This window comes from Nerophis lumbriciformis, linkage group LG01, assembly GCF_033978685.3.
Source record: "Nerophis lumbriciformis linkage group LG01, RoL_Nlum_v2.1, whole genome shotgun sequence".
Taxonomy (NCBI): Eukaryota; Metazoa; Chordata; class Actinopteri; order Syngnathiformes; family Syngnathidae; genus Nerophis; species Nerophis lumbriciformis.
In genome coordinates, this window is record NC_084548.2 from 4,928,533 (window position 1) to 4,951,500 (window position 22,968).

Below are 22,968 nucleotides of genomic sequence, written 5' to 3' on the forward strand. Positions count from 1 at the left end.
GGGAGTGTTGTATCAACTAAAGCCCTCACTTAAACTTTCCACGTGCAAGATTGAATCTATTTAAAAAAGTGTAACCGAGGGTTTATAAATGTCGCCTATACTGTATGAAACTACAAAATAACAAACACGGAGGCTCCAGTTTACACGAGGACCACTTTATTTACCTTCTTTCAAAAACCTCCGCTCCACTCCAACGTGTCATCACTTCCGCTTTTAGCGCCTTCAAAATAAGAGCTCAAGGCATATACTGTATAACAGCGCATAACAGGAACTTAACATCACAAAGAGGAAAGCCCATGAAAATAGGTTACAAAAGTTATTTAATAAGAAGCCAAAAAGTGCAAAAACAATAATGTTCGTGTTGGAGGAGTTGTGAATTATGCTGTGGCCCTGCAGTCATTCACAACTCCTCAAACACCAACATTATTGTTTTTGCACTTTTTGGCTTCTTATGAAATAACTTTTTAAAATAGATTCAACCTTGCACGTGGAAAGTTTAAGTGTGGGCTTTAATTGATATAACACTCCCGTCAGGGGTTGCAATCTACGGCGGGGGTGCAGGAGGCGGATTACTGCGAGCCTCAGCCAGTGCGTCTTTTGCAGCCGTTTTATGATCGCTCAGCACAAGAAATACTTTACACACATACAGTTGTTGACAAAATACACTGTACATTATATACCTCAGCAAACTAAACTATGGAAATGTATAATATAGTTCATATAGCAATACAGTCTCACTGCACAGCAGGCCAGCAGTTAGCCGAGTCCGGAATCCATGTTGAGGCACTGAGTGACGTGCCTCGACTGGCTGCTGATCACCGCACCGTCTCTTCTCAGTATTTGAACGGCAAATGTGAAAATTCAGCTATTTTGAATAAAAATAATCTAAAACTGGTGAAGTTAAATGGAAAATAACTTTATAGTATAATCACTGGATACATATAACAATTTAATTCTTTTTTTTCTTTCTACATTTTTTTTCTTTCCATGATGGCAGGTTAGGCCACGCCTCACTTGCCTCTAGTGACTGCATGTCACTGATATATATATATATATATATATATATACATATATATATTCTACATCCTGAAAATATGCAAACAAAACTGTGTTTAGATAATTGATACTTCAAACTTGCACAAATAAATCTTAAGGAATATAACATAACTTGGCTTCTCAGACCTTCAAAATGTAATGAATAAAATGCTAAAGTTGTTGATAAACAAGCAATTCTTTTAATAATTAAATATGGTCATTTAAATGAATTATTATGATAATTTAAAATTAATTATTTCAAATATGTTTATTTTAATGTATACTTCTATGGCTGGATGTAATAAGGAGTCAGAAAAAATACAAGTAAAAATACAATTAATGCTGATGTTTTTAGCAAGATATAGTAAAAATGTATTTATTTATTTTTTTTAAAATTAATAAATATATATTTTTAGGTAAGATAAACATAATAATACAATGTATCTCTAGTCTGGATGATTTAGTTCTTGTCACCCTGTTGTCCTCCCGTCTCTTCCCCAAGGATGGCTCCATGAGCTGGGCAAACGCCTGGAGATGCCCTACGTCAACAACACGGTCGGCGGCCCGTCGGTGCGCAGCTCGTACATCGCCGCCCTCTACTTCACCCTCAGCAGCCTGACCAGCGTCGGCTTTGGCAACTGCACCATGCTCAACGTGATTGGGCAGGCACGCTGTTTATATCGTGGGAAAGCGGAGTGGAAAAAAAAGTCTGTTCTCACTCAGGTCCACTGTTCTCCGGCTGAAAATCGGGAGATTTTCGGGAGAATATTTGTCCCGGGAGGTTTTCGGGAGAGGCGCTGAATTTCGGGAGCCTCCCGGAAAATCCAGGATGATGCCAATCAGTTTCTTACCGGACTCTAATTTAAGACACACACATTTAGGTTAATCCTTCCTGTTGGCGGGATAGTGATTCAAATAAATATGGACACAAAATAATAAACACACAAAGACATTAGGGATAACAGAACCGACATTATGAACAAGTTAGAGAAATAAAGTTACTCACCGTGTATTGTCAACAATTGAGGTTCAAGTTTGACACACAAGCATACTTGCCAACCTTGAGACCTCCGATTTCGGGAAGTGAGGGGTGGGGGGCGTGGTCGGGGGTGGGACGGGGGCGTGGTTGAGGGCGGGGGCGTGGTTAAGAGGGGAGAAGTATATTGACAGCTAGAATTCACCAAGTCACAGATAATTGATACTTCAAACTTGCATAAATAAATCTTGAGGAATATAACAAAACTTGGCTTCTGAGAGCTTCAAAATGTAATGAATAAAATGCTAAAGTTGTTGATAAACAAGCAATTATTTTAATAATTAAATATGGTCATTTTAAATGAATTATTATGATTATTTAAAATTAATTATTTCCAATATGTTTATTTTAATGTATAATTCTATGGCTGGATGTAATAAGGAGTCAGAAAAAATACAAATAAAAATACAATTCATTTTGATGTTTTTAGCAAAATATAGTAAAAAAAAATGTTATTTTTTAAAAAAAATTAATAAATGTATTTATTTTTAGGTATGATAAACATAATAATACAATGTATCTCTAGTCTGGATGATTTAGTTCTTGTCACCCTGTTTTCCTCCCGTCATAAAAAAAAATAGGCTGTCCTCACTCAGGTCCGCATTGAGCTGGAGGGGGCGTGGCCTCCAGCTCCGGCTGAAAATCGGGAGATTTTCGGGAGAATATTTGTCCCGGGAGGTTTTCGGGAGAGGCGCTGAATTTCGGGAGTCTCCCGGAAAATTCGGGAGGGTTGGCAAGTATGCACACAAGACAAACAAAATATGTAGCTAATTAGCTTGCTCTTCTTCTCTTTCCTCATAGGGAGAGGAGTTGCTGCCTCTAGTGGCCAAATGTGTGAAATACAGTTTCACACGCTGAAAAAATGTCAAAATATGAAGAAAAAGACACGGTGTTAAGATGTTATAATCATTGCAATCTTTGTTAGAACTGGGAACACTTTATTGCGTCACATTCAGCCTTTGTTAGGTTTTTTTTTGAAGACTTTTAAAGTCAGAATTATTTAGCAACAGAGTGTATCTACTGTACAAGAATCCACGGTCACAACAGTTAAAGAGAGCCACGCTACAGGAAGCACTAAAAGGTTTATGTACAAATTCAATGCTTGCAACATCCTTAAGCAGTACCGAATATTTAAAAAAAATAAAAATAACAATTACAGTGAATTTGACTTTTTTTTTTTAAGTCACAGCGGTATAACAAAAAATGCATTTTTTTTCCCTTAAAAAGAAAAAAAAGTACCAAATGACATGGAAGGGCGACTAAATCAAAATACGCTTACAAACATAAGCAATTAAATAAATACAAACAACAAATAAATTAAATTTTTAAACGCTAAAGAGCCAAAGGTACCTTCATCAAGCTATCGTAAAAGGACGTCAAAATCAGCTAAATATCAAGCCAGCTGTTTTTGCAACATTTAAACCACATTTGCAGCACGAATGAATATTTTGCACGGGGGGGGGGGGGGGGAAATAAACGCAGTGTACTTTGGCACGGAGGTGCTTTGTGCTAAATGCTAACTGCGACATGAAAAAGCTGTGTTCTATAAAAGCAACACGTAATAAAAAACATTGTTTGTTTTTTTAAGACGACCCTTCAAGCCCGCCGTTATGATTTCCAACATAAACCCGAAAAAAACAATGAATAAAAATAGCTTTTAAAGAACTCAATCTTGTTTTGACCATTTTTTAACAAGGTGGGGGGAAGACTGATTAGTAGGGGTGTAACGGTACGTGTATTTGTATTGAACCGTTTCGGTACGGGGGGTTCGCATACCTGCCAACTTTTGAAATCAGAAAAACCTAGTAGCCAGGGTCCAGGGGCCGCAGGCCCCGGTAGGTCCAGGACAAAGTCCTGGTGGGGGGTTCAGGCTTCGCCCCCCGACGCAAAATGATTGATTGCATTCAGACAGGTTAAAATGTTGCTAAAACCATCACTTTTCTATCAGTCACAGTGACTTTTCAAAACAAAAATATTACAGCAAAAATCATATGGGTTGATTGACATGTTTATTCTGTAAGATAACTTCAATAGTGTGAAGCGACTGGGATGAGAATCAGCACCTCCAAGTCCGAGTCCATGGTTCTCGCCCGGAAAAGGGTGGAGTGCCATCTCCAGGTTGGGGAGGAGATCTTGCCCCAAATGGAGGAGTTCAAGTACCTCGGAGTCTTGTTCACGAGTGAGGGAAGAGTGGATCGTGAGATCGACAGGCGGATCGGTGCGGCGTCTTCAGTAATGCGGACGCTGTATCGATCCGTTGTGGTGAAGAAGGAGCTGAGCCGGAAGGCAAAGCTCTCAATTTACCGGTCGATCTACGTTCCCATCCTCACCTATGGTCATGAGCTTTGGGTTATGACCGAAAGGACAAGATCACGGGTACAAGCGGCCGAAATGAGTTTCCTCCGCCGGGTGGCGGGGCTCTCCCTTAGAGATAGGGTGAGAAGCTCTGTCATCCGGGGGGAGCTCAAAGTAAAGCCGCTGCTCCTCCACATCGAGAGGAGCCAGATGAGGTGGTTCGGGCATCTGGTCAGGATGCCACCCGAGCGCCTCCCTAAGGAGGTGTTTAGGGCATGTCCGACCGGTAGGAGGCCACGAGGAAGACCCAGGACACGTTGGGAAGACTATGTCTCCCGGCTGGCCTGGGAACGCCTCGGGATCCCCCGGGAGGAGCTGGACGAAGTGGCTGGGGAGAGGGAAGTCTGGGCTTCCCTGCTTAGGCTGCTGCCCCCGCGACCCGACCTCGGATAAGCGGAAGAAGATGGATGGATGGATGGAACTTCAATAGTTTGAAATTATTTTGACAGTTAATGCCAGTTATCCTGTCAACCTTTCACAAGACTTCAATTTGTTAATTGAAAGTATAAACAGTATAAACACTTTTTACAGTAAACAAATGGTAAAACAGTACTAAACAATTCCATTAAAAAAAATAATTGTTGTCATTATTAACTTTCTGTCCAAGCTTGTATAATCTACTGCCTTGTTCAATTGTAAAAAATATTCTGTGCCTAAAATTCACATTTCTATCACAATTATCATACTGTAAACATGGTAAGCTAACTTCATTAAAATTAATAGTCCTGTCAATAGCATGGAATTACAATTCAAATGTAGTTTTTTTTGTAAGCCTTTCAAAAGAATTCAAAATATGAAAAATTAATGCAAATTAATTTAAGCCATCAGACACTTGAAAAGTGGCACATCACATCTCTAATGTAATCATTTGAACTTTTCAACAGAAATAGCACTGCAAAAATATTAAGGACATACTTCTGTATTTTGGTAGTTATGCTGTCAACATTTAACAAGATTTCTTCAACTTGGACTTGAAAGCATAAATAGAATAAACACTTTTAACAGTATAACAGTACTAAACAATTCCAATAGATAACATTGGTGTCATTACCTTTTTGTGGCTAAAATCCAAATTTAGCAACGGCATTAGACTTGTGTTTTTTTGTCCCAACGTGGTCTTTTACATCGCTAATTCCTCCCGTGTCCGATCGAAAAATCTTGTCTGCACAAGGTGCAATTCGCGTAGTTTTCACCCTTTTTGGAACGGATAATTATTCCCGGATAGGCTTTTGAATATTCTTCACGGAATGACTGCAGTTTTCTTTTCGGTTTAAGACTCGTTTGCGATTTTTTCTCCGGCTGATTCCATGATCGTTCGCTCGTTTGGAAACAATGGCAACTGGTGCCTCGTGCTTGGCAGCGGTGCTATAAATAGCCTCGCGCATGGCATTCGGAATGGCTCGATAGGAAGTTACGGGAAGCAGTGTCGATTGTCATTGTTGTTACGCGATTTCGTGAATAAAACTTAAAAAAAACAAAACATTTTTTAATTAATGAAAAAACTTATTTTTTTATCACTGCAACCGTAACCCGGAATAGGTTGATGAAAACCGTACTAATTACGGGAAAACCGGAGTAGTTGGCAGGTATGGGTTCGGTTCGGTTCGGAGGTGTACCGGACGAGTTTCCACACGAACATATTAAGTAGCGTACCGCACGTTGTGTAAACAATGCACAACACACTGCATGCTAGCAGCGACCAGGTTACGACAACATGTCAAATCCAGAGCTTTAAGACCCTCTTGCCTCGTTAAGATCTCCCGTTTGGGAACACTTTGGCTGCGCGATACAACAATGGAGGACGGAGGTTTGCCGACATTGTTCAGCAGCTGCTTCTGACAACACGTCAAACAAGCGTCATCACCGCATTAAAGCAGCCTCTCCTCGGCGAGTCAGGCAGGGCTAAAGCAATAACAAATGTTTTTATAGCAGCAGATTTAAGACCATATTGCATTAGAAACTAGATTTTGAGCCACTTCTATGGTGGAAGAACAATAAGCGCATATATCCTTTTACTGCCAAGTTAGCCAGGCTGTGGGGAAGAAAAGTTAATCTGAGGCTGAGTTGACTTGAAACTGTTTAATGTTGCACTTTTTATATGTAGAACAGGGGTCGGCAACCCGCGGCTCCGGAGCCGCATGCGGCTCTTTGATCACTCTGATGCGGCTCAGCAGCTTACTTGCTGAACCCCCCAATTGTCCCGTGAGACTTCCGGATTTCAGTGCCTCTCGCAGAAAACTCCCGGGATTAATAGTCACCTATTTTCACCTTTAAAGCTATATTAAGGGCGTGCCGTGATGGTACAACATTTGGCGCCCTCTACAATTTGTATTGACAGCGTGCCAGCCCAACACTTGCTATACAATATACATCTTCTGCTTGCACACGTACTTGACAGCAAGGCATACTTGGTCAACAGCCACACAGGTTACACTGACGGTGATCATATAAAGCAACTTTAACACTCTTACTAAGAATGCGCCACACTTTGAACCAAAACCAAACAAGAATGACAAACACATTTCGGGAGAACATCTGCACCTTAACACAACATAAACACAACAGAACAAACACCCAGAATCCCATGCAGCCCTGACACTTCCGGGCTACATTATACACCCCTGCTACCACCAAACCCCGCCCCCACCCCAAGCCTGCTCCCTCACACATGAACCCCCCCCCCCCCTGTGCGTCGGTTGAGGTGGGCGGGGTTTGGTAGCGGGGGTGTATAATGTATCCCGGAAGAGTTAGGGCTGCATGGGATTCTGGGTATTTGTTCTGTTGTGTTACGGTGCAGATGTTCTCCCGAAATGTGTTTGTCCTTCTTGTTTGGTTTTGGTTCAAAGTGTGGCGCATTCTTAGTAAGAGTGTTAAAGTTGCTTTATATGAACTTAACATCACAAAGAGGAAAGCCCATAAAAATAGGTTACAAAAGTTATTTAATAAGAAGCCAAAAAGTGCAAAAACAATAATGTTCGTGTTGGAGGAGTTGTGAATAAGGTACACCTGCAGTCTGCAGGTGTACCTAATGTTGTGGCCCTGCAGTCATTCACAACTCCTCCAACACGAACATTATTGTTTTTGCACTTTTTGGCTTCTTATGAAATAACCTTTTTAAATAGATTCAATCTTGCACGTGGAAAGTTTAAGTGTGGGCTTTAGTTGATATAACAATTATACGGCGGGGGTGCAGGAGGCGAGCCTCAGCCAGTGCGTCTTTTGCAGCCGTTTTATGATCGCTCAGCACAAGAAATACGTTACACACATACAGTTGTTGACAAAATACACTGTACATTATATACCTCAGCTAACTAAACTATGGAAATGTATAATATAGTTCATATAGCAATACAGTCTCACTGCACAGCAGGCCAGCAGTTAGCCGAGTCAGCAATCCTTGTTGAGGCACTGAGTGACGTGCCTCAACTGGCTGCTGTTCACCGCACCGTCTCTTCTCAGTATTTGAACGGCAAATGTGAAAATTCAGCTATTTATTTTATAGTAAAATCACTGGATACATATAACAATTTAATAAAAATGTTTTCTTTTTACATTTTTTTTCTTTCCATGACGGCAGGTGAGGCCCCGCCTCTAATTTGGTAAATAAATAACCCAAAAAATGTATATTTTGTTGTTTTCTTACTGTACCGAAAATGAACCGATTGAACCGTGACCTCTAAACCGAGGTACGTACCGAACCTGACATTTTTGTGTACCGTTACACCCCTACTGATGAGTTTAACAGATCTCACACGGGACGGATTGTTTTTTTGGGGGATTTCAAGCTAAACAATGACTGTGATTGATAAATGATATGAGAATGTTGTGGTTTCTGCATTTGAGTAAGAATGATTGAAAGAAGCTAAAAGCTGATTGTTAAGCAGGCTGACAGTTCCTTGTAAGACTTTAGTTCTCAAGTCCTTTATCACTTCATCTTCCTCCTCTCCAACCTAAACTCCCACCGTAGTTGCTCTTTTGAGGACTGTTTGCAGGAACGTTCAGCTTTGTCCGACCGAGCAGTCGTCCCCTTTGACGAAACACCTCGTCTTGTTTGTGCGCCTTCTTTTTTTCTTCTATTTTTGTGTATAAATGGTTCGTTTTTTTTTCTTCCCTTCAACGTCTTTGTGGCGACAGGGAGAAAGTATGGCGGACGCATGTGAGGTCATAGGTCGGTGACTTTGTTTTCCACGGCGGCGGCGATCTGTTGCAGCCGGTAGCCGAGCTGCATCTTCTGGGCGGTGCAGTCGTCCTCCAGGGCGGTGATGATCTGACGGTGGACAGAAATTCTTATTTGAAATAGGAAAATAAAATAAATAGTACATCACTTTAAATGTTAGGGTTTTTTTTTTTTTTTTCCTGTTATAGTGCGAGTCAAGCATGTGATAAAACTGGAAATCACACAAACAAATGTACAAACAAAAACTATGCAAATAGAGATGTCCGATAATATCGGGCTGCCGATATAATCGGCCGATAAATGCTTTAAAATGTAATATCGGAAATGATCCGTATCGGTTCCAAAAAGTACAATTTATGACTTCTTAAAAGTACAGAGCGCCAATAAACCTTAAAGGCACTGCCTTTGCGTGCCGGCCCAGTCATATAATATCTACGGCTTTTCACACACACAAGTGAATACAATTCATACTTGGTCAACAGCCATACAGGTCACACTGAGGGTGGCTGTGTAAACAACTTTAGCACTGTTACAAATATGCGCCACACTGTGAACCCACACCAAACAAGAATCCATCCATCCATCCATCCATCCGTCTTCTTCCGCTTATCCGAGGTCGGCAGTCTAAGCAGGGAAGCCCAGACTTCCCTCTCCCCAGCCACTTCGTCCAGCTCCTCCCGGGGGATCCCGAGGCGTTCCCAGGCCAGCCGGGAGACATAGTCTTCCCAACGTGTCCTGGGTCTTCCCCGTGGCCTCCTACCGGTTGGACGTGCCCTAAACACCTCCCTAGGGAGGCGCTCGGGTGGCATCCTGACCAGATGCCCGAACCACCTCATCTGGCTCCTCTCGATGTGGAGGAGCAGCGGCTTTACTTTGAGCTCCCCCCAGATGGCAGAGCTTCTCACCCTATCTCTAAGGAGGAGCCCCACCACCCGGCGGAGGAAACTCATTTGGGCCGCTTGTACCCGTGATCTTGTCCTTTCGGTCATAACCCAAAGCTCATGACCATAGGTGAGGATGGGAACGTAGATCGACCGGTAAATTGAGAGCTTTGCCTTCCGGCTCAGCTCCTTCTTCACCACAACGGATCGATACAGCGTCTGCATTACTGAAGACGCCGCACCGATCCGCCTGTTGATCTCACGATCCACTCTTCCCTCACTCGTGAACAAGACTCCGAGGTACTTGAACTCCTCCACTTGGGGCAAGATCTCCTCCCCAACCCGGAGATGGCACTCCACCCTTTTCCGGGCGAGAACCATGGACTCGGACTTGGAGGTGCTGATTCCCATCCCAAACAAAGAAGGACAAACACATTTCGGGAGAACATCCGCACCGTAACACAACATAAACACAACAGAACAAATACCCAGAAGCCCTTGCAGCACTAACTCTTCCGGGACGCTGCAATATTCACCCCCCCGCTACCCCCTACATCCACCTCAACCCCGCCCACCTCAACCTCCTCATGCTCTCAGCATGTCCCAAATTCCAAGCTGCTGTTTTGAGGCATGTTAAAAAAAATAATGCACTTTGTGACTTCAATAATAAATATGGCAGTGCCATGTTGGCACTTTTTTCCATAACTTGGGTTGATTTATTTTTGGAAAACCTTGTTACATTGTTTAATGCATCCAGCGGTGCATCACAACAAAATTAGGCATAATAATGTGTTCATTCCACGACTGTATATATCGGTATCGCTTGATATCTGTATCGGTAATCGGTACCCGACAATATCGGAATATCAGATATCGGCAAAAAAGCCATTATCTCTATATACAAAACAGCTGATAACGCCTGCACCACGATTCAAAATTGTAAAAATGTGACTTTGTTTTATTCATCTACAGTCGCGATCAAACGTGTACATACACGTGTAAAGAACATCATGTCATGGCTGTCTTGAGTTTCCAATCAATTCTACAACTCTTATTTTTTTGTGATAGAGTGATTGGAGCACATACTTGTTGGTCACAAAAAACATTCATGAAAATTGGTTCTTTTATGAATTTATTATGACTCTACTGAAAATGTGAGCAAATGTGCTGGGTCAAAAGTATACAAACAGCAATGCCAGTGCGCCCTATGGTCCGGAAAATATGATATATAAACATATTGTACAAACCCCGTTTCCATATGAGTTGGGAAATTGTGTTAGATGTAAATATAAACGGAATACAATGATTTGCAAATCCTTTTCAACCCATATTCAGTTGAATATGCTACAAAGACAACATATTTGATGTTCAAACTGATAAACATTTTTTTTTTTTTGCAAATAATCATTAACTTTAGAATTTGATGCCAGCAACACGTGACAAAGAAGTTGGGAAAGGTGGCAATAAATACTGATAAAGTTGAGGAATGCTCATCAAACACTTATTTGGAACATCCCACAGGTGAACAGGCAAATTGGGAACAGGTGGGTGCCATGATTGGGTATAAAAGTAGATTCCATGAAATGCTCAGTCATTCACAAACAAGGATGGGGCGAGGGTCACCACTTTGTCAACAAATGCGTGAGCAAATTGTTGAACAGTTTAAGAAAAACCTTTCTCAACCAGATATTGCAAGGAATTGAGGGATTTCACCATCTACGGTCCGTAATATCATTAAAGGGTTCAGAGAATCTGGAGAAATCACTGCACGTAAGCTCGTGACCTTCGATCCCTCAGGCCGTACTGCATCAACAAGCGACATCAGTGTGTAAAGGATATCACCACATGGGCTCAGGAACACTTCAGAAACCCACTGTCAGTAACTACAGTTGGTCGCTACATCTGTAAGTGCAAGTTAAAACTCTCCTATGCAAGGCGAAAACCGTTTATCAACAACACCCAGAAACGCCGTTGGCTTCGCTGGGCCTGAGCTCATCTAAGATGGACTGATACAAAAGTGGAAAAGTGTTCTGTGGTCTGACGAGTCCACATTTCAAATTGTTTTTGGAAACTGTGGACGTCGTGTCCTCCGGACCAAAGAGGAAAAGAACCATCCGGATTGTTATAGGCGCAAAGTGTAAAAGCCAGCATGTGTGATGGTATGGGGGTGTATTAGTGCCCAAGACATGGGTAACTTACACATCTGTGAAGGCGCCATTAATGCTGAAAGGTACATACAGGTTTTGGAGCAACATATGTTGCCATCCAAGCAACGTTACCATGGACGCCCCTGCTTATTTCAGCAAGACAATGCCAGCTTCATAGTAAAAGAGTGCGGGTACTAGACTGGCCTGCCTGTAGTCCAGACCTGTCTCCCGTTGAAAATGTGTGGCGCATTATGAAGCCTAAAATACCACAACGGAGACCCCTGGACTGTTGAACAACTTAAGCTGTACATCAAGCAAGAATGGGAAAGAATTCCACCTGAGAAGCTTCAAAAATGTGTCTCCTCAGTTCCCAAACGTTTACTGAGTGTTGTTAAAAGGAAAGGCCATGTAACACAGTGGTGAACATGCCCTTTCCCAACTACTTTGGCACGTGTTGCAGCCATGAAATTCTAAGTTAATTATTATTTGAAAAAATCAAATATGTTGTCTTTGTAGCATATTCAACTGAATATGGGTTGAAAAGGATTTGCAAATCATTGTATTCCGTTTATATTTACATCTAACACCATTTCCCAACTCATATGGAAACGGGGTTCGCACTTTCCAAATGTACACTCATGCTTGCATCCGTTAAAGTAACGTGACACTCACTTGATCGTAGTACTTGTTGATGTACTTGTACAGCTCATGCAAAGCCACCAGGAAGTTGACCTCCCCTGCGTAGTTCTGTGTCAAAACAGAGAAGAAGCATCATGGAGGTGAAAGAGGCGCATTGGTTTCCATCCATTATTCATCCTCAAGTCTGGCATACGACTCAAAAGGGGGGGAAAAACAACAACAACAACAAAAAGCCCATGGATAATTCATGGGGGTTCTAAGGAAAAACATCTCGTGACGTAGCAAGACGGAAAGGTAACGTACACGGGAGAGCTCCGCCAGAGCCGAGTTCATCTCCTGGTCACTGGCTGAGATGGTCTGGCGGATGTCTGCGTAGTACCTGGAAGACACAAATACACATGCTTTGTTGTAATCATTGTCAATACATGTTATTGATAAACCTAACAGCCTGTTTCAATGTAGATCTAAAACGGCCTTATGGCCACTACACCGGAGTGGTACTACTCAGTGGCCTAGAGTGTCCGCCCTGAGGTCTGTAGGTCGTGAGCTGTGGGTGTCAGGGACAGACCTGGAAGGAGATTTTTTACAAGAAAGTTCTAAAGCTTAGTGATGTATCAGATATATCAGATTGTAGGTGTTTTTTTTTTTTCATATTTCGCAAGTTAAAGGGGAACATTATCACAATTTCAGAATGGTTAAAACCATTAAAAATCAGTTCCCAGTGGCTTATTATATTTTTCGAAGTTTTTTTCAAAATTTTACCCATCACGTAATATCCCTAAAAAAAAGCTGATTTTAACCATCGTTATATACACCCGTCCATTTTCCTGTGACGTCACATAGTGAAGCCAACACAAACAAACATGGCGCATACAACAGCAAGCTATAGCGACATTAGCTCGGATTCAGACTCGGATTTCAGCGGCTTAAGCGATTCAACAGATTACGCATGTATTGAAACGGATGGTTGTAGTGTGGAGGCAGGTAGCGAAAACGAAATTGAAGAAGAAACTGAAGCTATTGAGCCATATCGGTTTGAACCGTATGCAAGCGAAACCGACGAAAACGACACGGGAGAAAGCGAGGACGAATTCGGCGATCGCCTTCTAACCAACGATTGGTATGTGTTTGTTTGGCATTAAAGGAAACTAACAACTATGAACTAGGTTTACAGCATATGAAACACATTTGGCAACAACATGCACTTTGAGAGTGCAGACAGCCCAATTTTCATCAATTAATATATTCTGTAGACATACCCTCATCCGCGCTCTTTTCCTGAAAGCTGATCTGTCCAGTTTTGGAGTTGATGTCAGCAGGCCAGGGAAGCTAGGGTCGATAGCTCCCTTGTCTGCGGGAACAAACTGCCGCCATTGCTTGCCGTGCTACCGAGGTCCTTTGTCCCTGAATTGCTCACACACTCCGGCAGATTCAATGGGGGTCTGGCGGCAGATTTCTTTGACTTTATCGTTGGAAATGCATCTGCTTTGAGTGTCGCAGGATATCCACACATTCTTGCCATCTCTGTCGTAGCATAGCTTTCGTCGGTAAAGTGTAGCGGAACAAACGTCCAATTTCTTGCCACTTTGGCATCTTTGGGCCACTGGTGCAACTTGAATCCGTCCCTGTTCGTGTTGTTACACCCTCCGACAACACACCGACGAGGCATGATGTCTCCAAGGTACGGAAAACAGTCGAAAAAACGGAAAATAACAGAGCTGATTTGACTCGGTGTTTGAGAAAATGGCGGATTGCTTCCCGATGTGACGTCAGCAAATATTAGAAAGGCGTTTAATTCGCCAAAATTCACCCATTTAGAGTTCGGAAATCGGTTAAAAAATATATGGTCTTTTTTCTGCAACATCAAGGTATATATTGACGCTTACATAGGTCTGCTGATAATGTTCCCCTTTAAGGCCCGGGGGCCACATGCAGCCCGTTAAAAGCTTTTCAATCTGGCCCGCCGCACACCCGCAAATATTTTTTTTTAGATCTTTAAGATGGAAAGTGTAGCTGCAATTATGATGTGCAGTGATGTTTTCTAATGACCGTAAGCAGCACTCACCTTTTGTTTATTTTTGGTTTAAGCATTATATACCTTTTTACCTGCACACTGCCTCCTGCACCACACGCTGTAAGTCTTTGTCGTCCAGCATTTTGTTTTTGTTAATTTGCAGCCAGTTCAGTTTTAGTTTCATTTTGCATCGCCATCCCTAAGCTTCAATGCCTTTTTTTTTTTTTTTTTGGTTTAAGATTTAGATACCTTTTTACCTGCACGCTGCCTCCAGCACCACACGCTGCAAGTCTTTGCTGTCGTCCAGCATTTTGTTTTTGTTTAACTTTCAGCCAGTTCAGTTGTAGTTTCATTTTGCATAGCCATGCCTAAGCTTCAATGCCTTTTCTTAGCAGCACTCACATTTTGTTTATTTTTGGTTTAAGCATTAGATACCTTTTTTACCTGCACACTGTCTCCCACACCACACGCTGTAAGTCTTTGCTGTCGTCCAGCATTTTCTTTTTGTTTAATTTGCAGCCAGTTCAGTTTTAGTTTTGTTTTGCATAGCCATCCCTAAGCTTCAATGCCTTTAGTTTTTCTTTTGGTTTAAAATTTAGATACCTTTTTACCTGCACGCTGCCTCCCGCACCACCCGCTGTAAGTCTTTGCTGTCGTCCAGCATTTTGTTTTTGTTTAATTTGCAGCCAGTTCAGTTGTAGTTTCGTTTTGCATAGCCATGCCTAAGCTTCAATGCCTTTTCTTAGCGGCACTCGCCTTTTGTTTATTTTTGGTTTAAGAATTAGATACCTTTTTACCTGCACGGTGCCTCTCGCTGTGGTTTGCATATTGTGATCATGACAGGACATGTTCCCGACATCTACAAAGCATTAAGTTATCTGCTGCCACCTACTGATATGGAAGAGTATAACATGGTTACTCTGCCGAGCTCTAGACAGCACCGACACTCAACAGCGGCACATTATTTGTGGATTATAACTACTGGTGTGCAAAAAATATTTTTAACCCAATTAGGTGAAATGACATAATCTCCCACGGCACACCAGACTGTATCTCACGGCACACTAGTGTGCCGCGGCACAGTGGTTGAAAACCACTGGCTTATAAAGCAGACATGTTTGCTATCTAACAAAGCTTTAAGTCATCAGCAGTGTGGTGTGCAGCAGACAGCAGTGATGAGCAGTCTGCTTTGGGAGCATCCATGCATGGAAGCCTCGCAGACACAGTCTGGCCCTGACAGATTGTCCCTGCTTCCCCTCCCTTCCACGGCACCGTGCCCCGGGTCAGCGGCCTACAACATGTCCTACCTCTCCACCATCTGCTTGTAGCGCGGGATGTCTCTGGCGTACAGCAACTTGTTGATAGGGGAGTCCTGTAACGGAGAAAAATTGGGAAAAACGTGTCCTAATGTCAGCCCGACAGGTAACACTGATCTCATTAGGTCGTGTTTCACACCAAGCACGATAATCTTTATATAAAGTAGCAGCTCCTTTAAGATTGTGTGGTGACGATGAGCTCACCCGTCCCAGTTTGTGGTCGGCGATGGTGCAAGAATCCATAAAAGTCTGGGCGATGACAAACAGCACCGCGTCCACATGGTCCGACGTCTGCACGTTGAAGATGAACTGCGGATTCTTCAGGATGTTGATCCAAAATCGCAGCGGCAGGCTGTTTGGTGCCGCAAAGAGATCCCAAGTTATTATGTTTCAAAAGGAAAAACACGGTTTCTCACTAAAGATAAACAAGCGGCTTCTTTAAAGTAATGCATATATATATATATATATATATATATATCCATCCATCCATCCATTTTCTACCGCTTATTCCCTTTGGGGTCGCGGGGGGCGCTGGAGCCTATCTCAGCTACAATCGGGCGGAAGGCGGGGTACACCCTGGACAAGTCGCCACCTCATCGCAGGGCTATATATATATATATATATATATATATATATATATATATATATATATATATATATATATATATATATCTCTATCAGTGACGTGCGGTCAGGGCCTCACCTGCCATCATGGAAAGAAAAAAAATGTAAAAAGAAAAAAAAAAAATTAATTAAATTGTTATATGTATCCAGTGATTATACTATAAAGTTATTTTCCATTTAACTTCACCAGTTTTAAATTATTTGTATTCAAAATCGCTGAATTTTCACATTTGCCGTTCAAATACTGAGAAGAGACGGTGCGGTGATCAGCAGCCAGTTGAGGCACGTCACTCAGTGCCTCAACATGGATTGCGCAATGACTCGGCTAACTGCTGGCCTGCTGTGCAGTGAGACTGTATTGCTATATGAATTATATTATACATTTCCATAGTTTAGTTAGCTGAGGTATATAATGTACAGTGTATTTTGTCAACAACTGTATGTGTGTAACGTATTTCTTGTGCTGAGCGATCATAAAACGGCTGCAAAAGATGCACTGGCTGAAGCTCGCCTCCTGCACCCCCGCCGTAGAATTGTTATATCAACTAAAGCCCACACTTAAACTTTCCACGTGCAAGATTGAATCTATTTAAAAAAATTATTTCATAAGAAGCCAAAAAGTGCAAAAACAATAATGTTGGTGTTGGAGGAGTTGTGAATGACTGCAGGGACAAAAAATAATAATTAAATTGTTATATGTATCCAGTGATTATACTATAAAGTTATTTTCCATTTAACTTCACCAGTTTTAGATTATTTTTATTCAAAATCGCTGAATTTTCACATTTGCCGTTCAAATACTGAGAAGAGACGGTGCGGTGAACAGCAGCCAGTTGAGGCACGTCACTCAGTGCCGCAACATGGATTGCGCAATGACTCGGCTAACTGCTGGCCTGCTGTGCAGATACACCTGCAGACTGCAAGTGTACCTAATTCACAACTCCTCCAACACCAACATTATTGTTTTTGCACTTTTTGGCTTCTTATTAAATAACTTTTGTAACCTATTTTCATGGGCTTTCCTCTTTGTGATGTTAAGTTCCTGTTATGCGCTGTTATACAGTATATGCCTTGAGCTCTTATTTTGAAAGCGCTAAGAGCGGAAGTGATGTCACGTTGCGGAGGTTTTTGAAAGAAGGTAAATAAAGTGGTCCTCGTGTAAACTGGAGCCTCCGTGTTTGTTATTTTGTAGTTTCATACAGTATAGGCGACATTTATAAACCCTCGGTTACACTTTTTTAAATAGATTCAATCTTGCACGTGGAAAGTTTAAGTGAGGGCTTTAGTTGCGGCGCATGGACTTAATTTCTAAGTAAAGGTAAGACCATAATAAAGTTTTTTTTATTAAATGTGCTTTTTTGTGTGCTACAGTTTGTATGTGTAAAGTTAAAGTTAAGTTAAAGTACCAATGATTGTCACACACACACTAGGTGTAATGAAATTTGTCCTCTGCATTTGACCCATCCCCTTGTTCACCCCCTGGGAGGTGAGGGGAGCAGTGGGCAGCAGCGGCGCCGCGCCTGGGAATCATTTTTGGTGATTTAACCCCCAATTCCAAGCCTTGACGCTGAGTGCCAAGCAGGGAAGAATGCTGGTATGAGCTTTTAAACATAACCCGTTAACTGCTGCCAATCAAATGGTGAATAAGATACTCTTTAGGGTTCATATGTTTGTAAATCTGACTGTGATGAAGTCTCACCAGCCATCAACCTCACCGCACGTCACTGGAGCACATAGTTGTTGGTCACAAAAACATTCATGAAGTTTGCTTCTTTTATGAATTTATTATGGGTCTAATATTGGGGGTTTTAGATGCAAGACCGTTTTATTTTATTTTATTTTATATTGGACCCATTCTGATACCCACAGAGGATGATGATGCTAACTAGTGATAAATGCAGCAGAATCATCAGTCAAGCAGCTAAGAAAAATTTAATTTTTTTTACTACTGTCTACAGTTGGTTATTCACTAATAAGAATATATTTTCAAGCATGCATTTCGAAAAAGCCACCTTATATTCAGTGTGTCTGCATACATGCATACATACATTTATATATATATATATATATATATATATATATATATATATATATATATATATATATATATATATATATATATATACAGTACAAGCCAAAAGTTTGGACACACCTTCTTATTTCAATGTGTTTTCTTTATTTTCATGACTATTTACATTGTAGATTGTCACTGAAGGCATCAAAACTATGAATGAACACATGTGGAGTTATGTACTTAACAAAAAAAAAAGGTGAAATAACTGAAAACATGTTTTATATTCTAGTTTCTTCAAAATAGCCACCCTTTGCTCTGATTACTGCTTTGCACACTCTTGGCATTCTCTCCATAAGCTTCGAGCACACCTGTGAAGTGAAAACCATTTCAGGTGACTACCTCTTGAAGCTCATGGAGGGAATGCCAAGAGTGTGCGAAAAAGTAATCAGAGCAAAGGGTGGCTATTTTGAAGAAGCTACAATATAAAAAAACATTTTTTTTTAGTAATTTCACCTTTTTTTTGTTAGGTCAGGTTATTGTGTTTTGGAAAAAGGTTGTCATAAACGTTACTTAATTCATTAAAACAAATAATACAAAAGAAAACATATTTTTTGCATATGTAAATGTATTCTGGTATAAACATTCATTCACTTTTGTCTTTCCTTCATGGATCTAAACTTTACCGCTGCAGGTATTTTTTATTGTAATATTTTCAGAATGTGTTTGTTCTATTTTTGCCCAAAGTAAGACAAAGAAAACAATGAAGTTGTCTTTATTTTTTTTTTTTTTTTTAATGCCAGGATTTTAATAGTCCGGCCCCTGAGCTAAAATGAGTTTGACACCCCTGAACAAAAACATCCATCCATCCATCCATTTTCTACCGCTTGTCCCTTTTGGGGTTGAGGGGTGGGGGGGTGGGGGGGTGGGGGGTGCTGGAGCCTATCTCAGCTGCACATATGAATGATAAATTGAACCGAGACAGAAGGAGCAGGGTTTTTTTTGTCTGTTTTTCCTAGGGCTGTCAAAATGAAAGAGTTAAGTCATGTGATTGATCACGAAAAATAGGACTTGATAAGATTTTACCGTTTCTGATTCCTTTTTCCATTCCGCCTAACGATTTGGTTCCTTAACGGTTCTTTTTTGGAAAAAAACACTGTTTTTTTAGTTTAGAGGTAACCGGACCTTACAAAGCCTACGATGAGGTCTAAAGAGGGACGTAGGTACAAAGCATAGAAACATGAATTTTGTTTTGGAAAATATACATACTAAATATTATTCTGTAGAATTCAACAAAATAAAACGTGGAAATTACACAAGAATGTAACATTTAGTAACATATTAACTTATCACATGCAAAGTGAGATGTCTATTTATTATACAAACCCCGTTTCCATATGAGTTGGGAAATTGTGTTAATTATAAACGGAATACAAGGATTTGCAAATCATTTTCAACCCATATTCAATGCACTACAAAGACAACATATTTGATGTTCAAACTCATAAACTTTATTATTTTTTTGCAAATAACAATTAACTTAGAATTTCATGGCTGCAACACGTGCCAAAGTAGTTGGGAAAGGACATGTTCACCACTGTGTTACATCACCTTTTCTTTTAACAACACTCAGTAAACGTTTGGGAACTGAGGAAACTAATTGTTGAAGCTTTGAAAGTGGAATTCTTTCCCATTCTTGTTTTATGTAGAGCTTCAGTCGTTCAACAGTCCGGGGGTCTCTGCTGTCGTATTTTACGCTTCATAATGCACCACACATTTTCGATGGGAGACAGGTCTGGACTGCAGACGGGCCAGGAAAGTACCCGCACTCTTTTTTTTTACGAAGCCACGCTGTTGTAACACGTGCTGAATGTGGCTTGGCATTGTCTTGCTGAAATAAGCAGGGGCGTCCATGTTAAAGATGGCAGCATATGTTGTTCCAAAACCTGTATGTACCTTTCAGCATTAATGGTGCCTTCACAGATGTGTAAGTTACCCATGCCTTGGGCACTAATACACCCCCATACCATCACACATGCTGGCTTTTCAACTTGGCGTCGATAACAATCTGGATGGTTTGCTTCCCCTTTGGTCCGGATGACACAATGTCGAATATTTCCCAAAAAAATTTGAAATGTGGACTCGTCAGACCACAGAACACTTTTCCACTTTGCATGAGTCCATCTTAGATGATCTCGGGCCCAGAGAAGCCAGCGGCGTTTCTGGGTGTTGTTGATAAATGGCTTTCGCTTTGCATAGTAGAGCTTTAACTTGCACTTACAGATGTAGCGACCAACTGTATTTAGTGACAGTGGTTTTCTGGAGTGTTCCTGAGCCCATGTGGTGATATCCTTTAGAGATTGATGTCGGTTTTTGATCCAGTGCCGTCTGAGGGATCAATGTTGGTTTCTGGCCATGCCGCTTACGTGGAGTGGATTCTCCAGATTCTCTGAACCTTTTGATGATATTACGGACCGTAGATGTTGAAATCCCTAAATTTCTTGAAATTGCGCTTTGAGAAACGTTGTTCTTAAACACGCAGTTGTGGACAAAGTGGTGTACCTCGCCCCATCCTTTCTTGTGAAAGACTGAGCATTTTTTGGGAAGCTGTTTTTAATACCCAAGTTGTGGACAAAGTGGTGTACCTCGCCCCATCCTTTCTTGTGAAAGACTGAGCATTTTTTGGGAAGCTGTTTTTAATACCCAATCATGGCACCCACCTGTTCCCAATTAGCCTGCACACCTGTGGGATGTTCCAAATAAGTGTTTGATGAGCATTCCTCAACTTTATCAGTATTTATTGCCACCTTTCACAACTTCTTTGTCACGTGTTGCTGGCATCAAATTCTAAAGTTAATGACTACAGAACTACAGGCAGGCCAGTCTAGTACCCGCACTCTTTCACTATGAAGCCACGTTGATGTAACACGTGGCTTGGCATTGTCTTGCTGAAATAAGCAGGGGCGTCCATGGTAACGTTGCTTGGATGGCAACAAATGTTGCTCCAAAACCTGTATGTACCTTTCAGCAATAATGGCGCCTTCACAGATGTGTAAGTTACCCATGTCTTGGGTATTTCTCCAGATTCTCTGAACCTTTTGATGATATTACGGACCGTAGATGTTGAAATCCCTAAATTCCTTGCAATAGCTGGTTGAGAAAGGTTTGCTCACACATTTGTTGACAAAGTGGTGACCCTCGCCCCATCCTTGTTTGTGAATGACTGAGCATTTCATGGAATCTACTTTTATACCCAATCATGGCACCCACCTGTTCCCAATTTGCCTGTTCACCTGTGGGATATTCCAAATAAGTGTTTGATGAGCATTCCTCAACTTTATCAGTATTTATTGCCACCTTTCCCAACTTCTTTGTCACGTGTTGCTGGCATCAAATTCTAAAGTTAATGATTATTTGCAAAAAAAAAAAATGTTTATCAGTTTGAACATCAAATATGTTGTCTTTGTAGCATATTCAACTGAATATGGGTTGAAAAGGATTTGCAAATCATTGTATTCCGTTTATATTTACATCTAACACAATTTCCCAACTCACATGGAAACGGGGTTTGTATAATATGTAAATATTACATATATTTTATATTGCTACAATGGTAAATTTTTAGTCTACTTTATACCTTTTCTCTTTTTGTGCCCTTCTGTGCATTATCCTCTCCATCCTTATCCTTTTCATCCTCTGTAACTGAGCTACTCCGGACCAAAGGGGAAGCAAACCATCCAGATTGTTATCGACGCCAAGTTGAAAAGCCAGCATGTGTGATGGTATGGGGGTGTATTAGTGCCCAAGACATGGGTAACTTACACATCTGTGAAGGCGCCATTAATGCTGAAAGGTACATACAGGTTTTGGAGCAACATATGCTGCCATCTTTAACGCCGTCTTTTTCATGGACGCCCCTGCTTATTTCAGCAAGACAATGCCAAGCCACATTCAGCACGTGTTACAACAGCGTGGCTTCGTAAAAAAAAAAGAGTGCGGGTACTTTCCTGGCCCGTCTGCAGTCCAGACCTGTCTCCCATCGAAAATGTGTGGCGCATTATGAACCGTAAAATACGACAGCAGAGACCCCGGACTGTTGAACGACTGAAGCTCTACATAAAACAAGAATGGGAAAGAATTCCACTTTCAAAGCTTCAACAATTAGTTTCCTCAGTTCCCAATCGTTTACTGAGTGTTGTTAAAAGAAAAGGCCATGTAACACAGTGGTGAACATGCCCTTTCCCAACTACTTTGACACGTGTTGCAGCCATGAAATTCGAAGTTAATCATTATTTGCAAAAAAATAATAAAGTTTATGAGTTTGAACATCAAATATGTTGTCTTTGTAGCATATTCAGAGGTGGGTAGAGTAGCCAGAAATTGTACTCAAGTAAGAGTACTGTTACTTTAGAGATTTATTACTCAAGTAAAAGTAAGGAGTAGTCACCCAAATATTTACTTGAGTAAAAGTAAAAAGTATGTTGTGAAAAAACTACTCAAGTACTGAGTAACTGATGAGTAACATACACACACACACACATATATATATATATATATATATATACATACATATACAATGATATATACAGTATATAATTTATATGTATTTATTTTGCTGTTTTTGTTTACATGTTAAAGATGTTTTAATGAATATACATGCATGTTTAACATATAGATTCCTTTCTTTCATGAAGACTAGAATATAAGTTGGTGTATTACCTGATTCTGATGAC

General features: G+C 41.0%; 2 protein-coding genes across 5 annotated transcripts in view; both read right to left on the reverse strand.

The window, feature by feature from the left end:
* LOC133615363 (SRSF protein kinase 3) overlaps positions 1-2,082 on the reverse strand; it is a 51,193-nt gene extending 49,111 nt beyond the window's left edge. The window contains exon 1 of the mRNA XM_072912950.1: positions 2,042-2,082. The gene's annotated coding sequence lies outside the window, so the exon portion shown is untranslated. The remainder of the gene's footprint in view (positions 1-2,041) is intronic.
* Positions 2,083-7,789: 5,707 nt separating this feature from the next.
* plxnb1a (plexin b1a) overlaps positions 7,790-22,968 on the reverse strand; it is a 303,093-nt gene continuing 287,914 nt past the window's right edge. For all 4 annotated transcript variants that reach the window (XM_061973897.2, XM_061973889.2, XM_061973873.2 and 1 more), the window contains 5 exons: positions 15,805-15,952; positions 15,592-15,656; positions 12,574-12,649; positions 12,304-12,378; positions 7,790-8,693 (listed from right to left, as the gene is read on the reverse strand). In XM_061973897.2, coding sequence (XP_061829881.2) covers positions 8,589-8,693; positions 12,304-12,378; positions 12,574-12,649; positions 15,592-15,656; positions 15,805-15,952 — 469 coding nt within the window. In that variant the 3' untranslated portion in view covers positions 7,790-8,588. The remainder of the gene's footprint in view (positions 8,694-12,303; positions 12,379-12,573; positions 12,650-15,591; positions 15,657-15,804; positions 15,953-22,968) is intronic.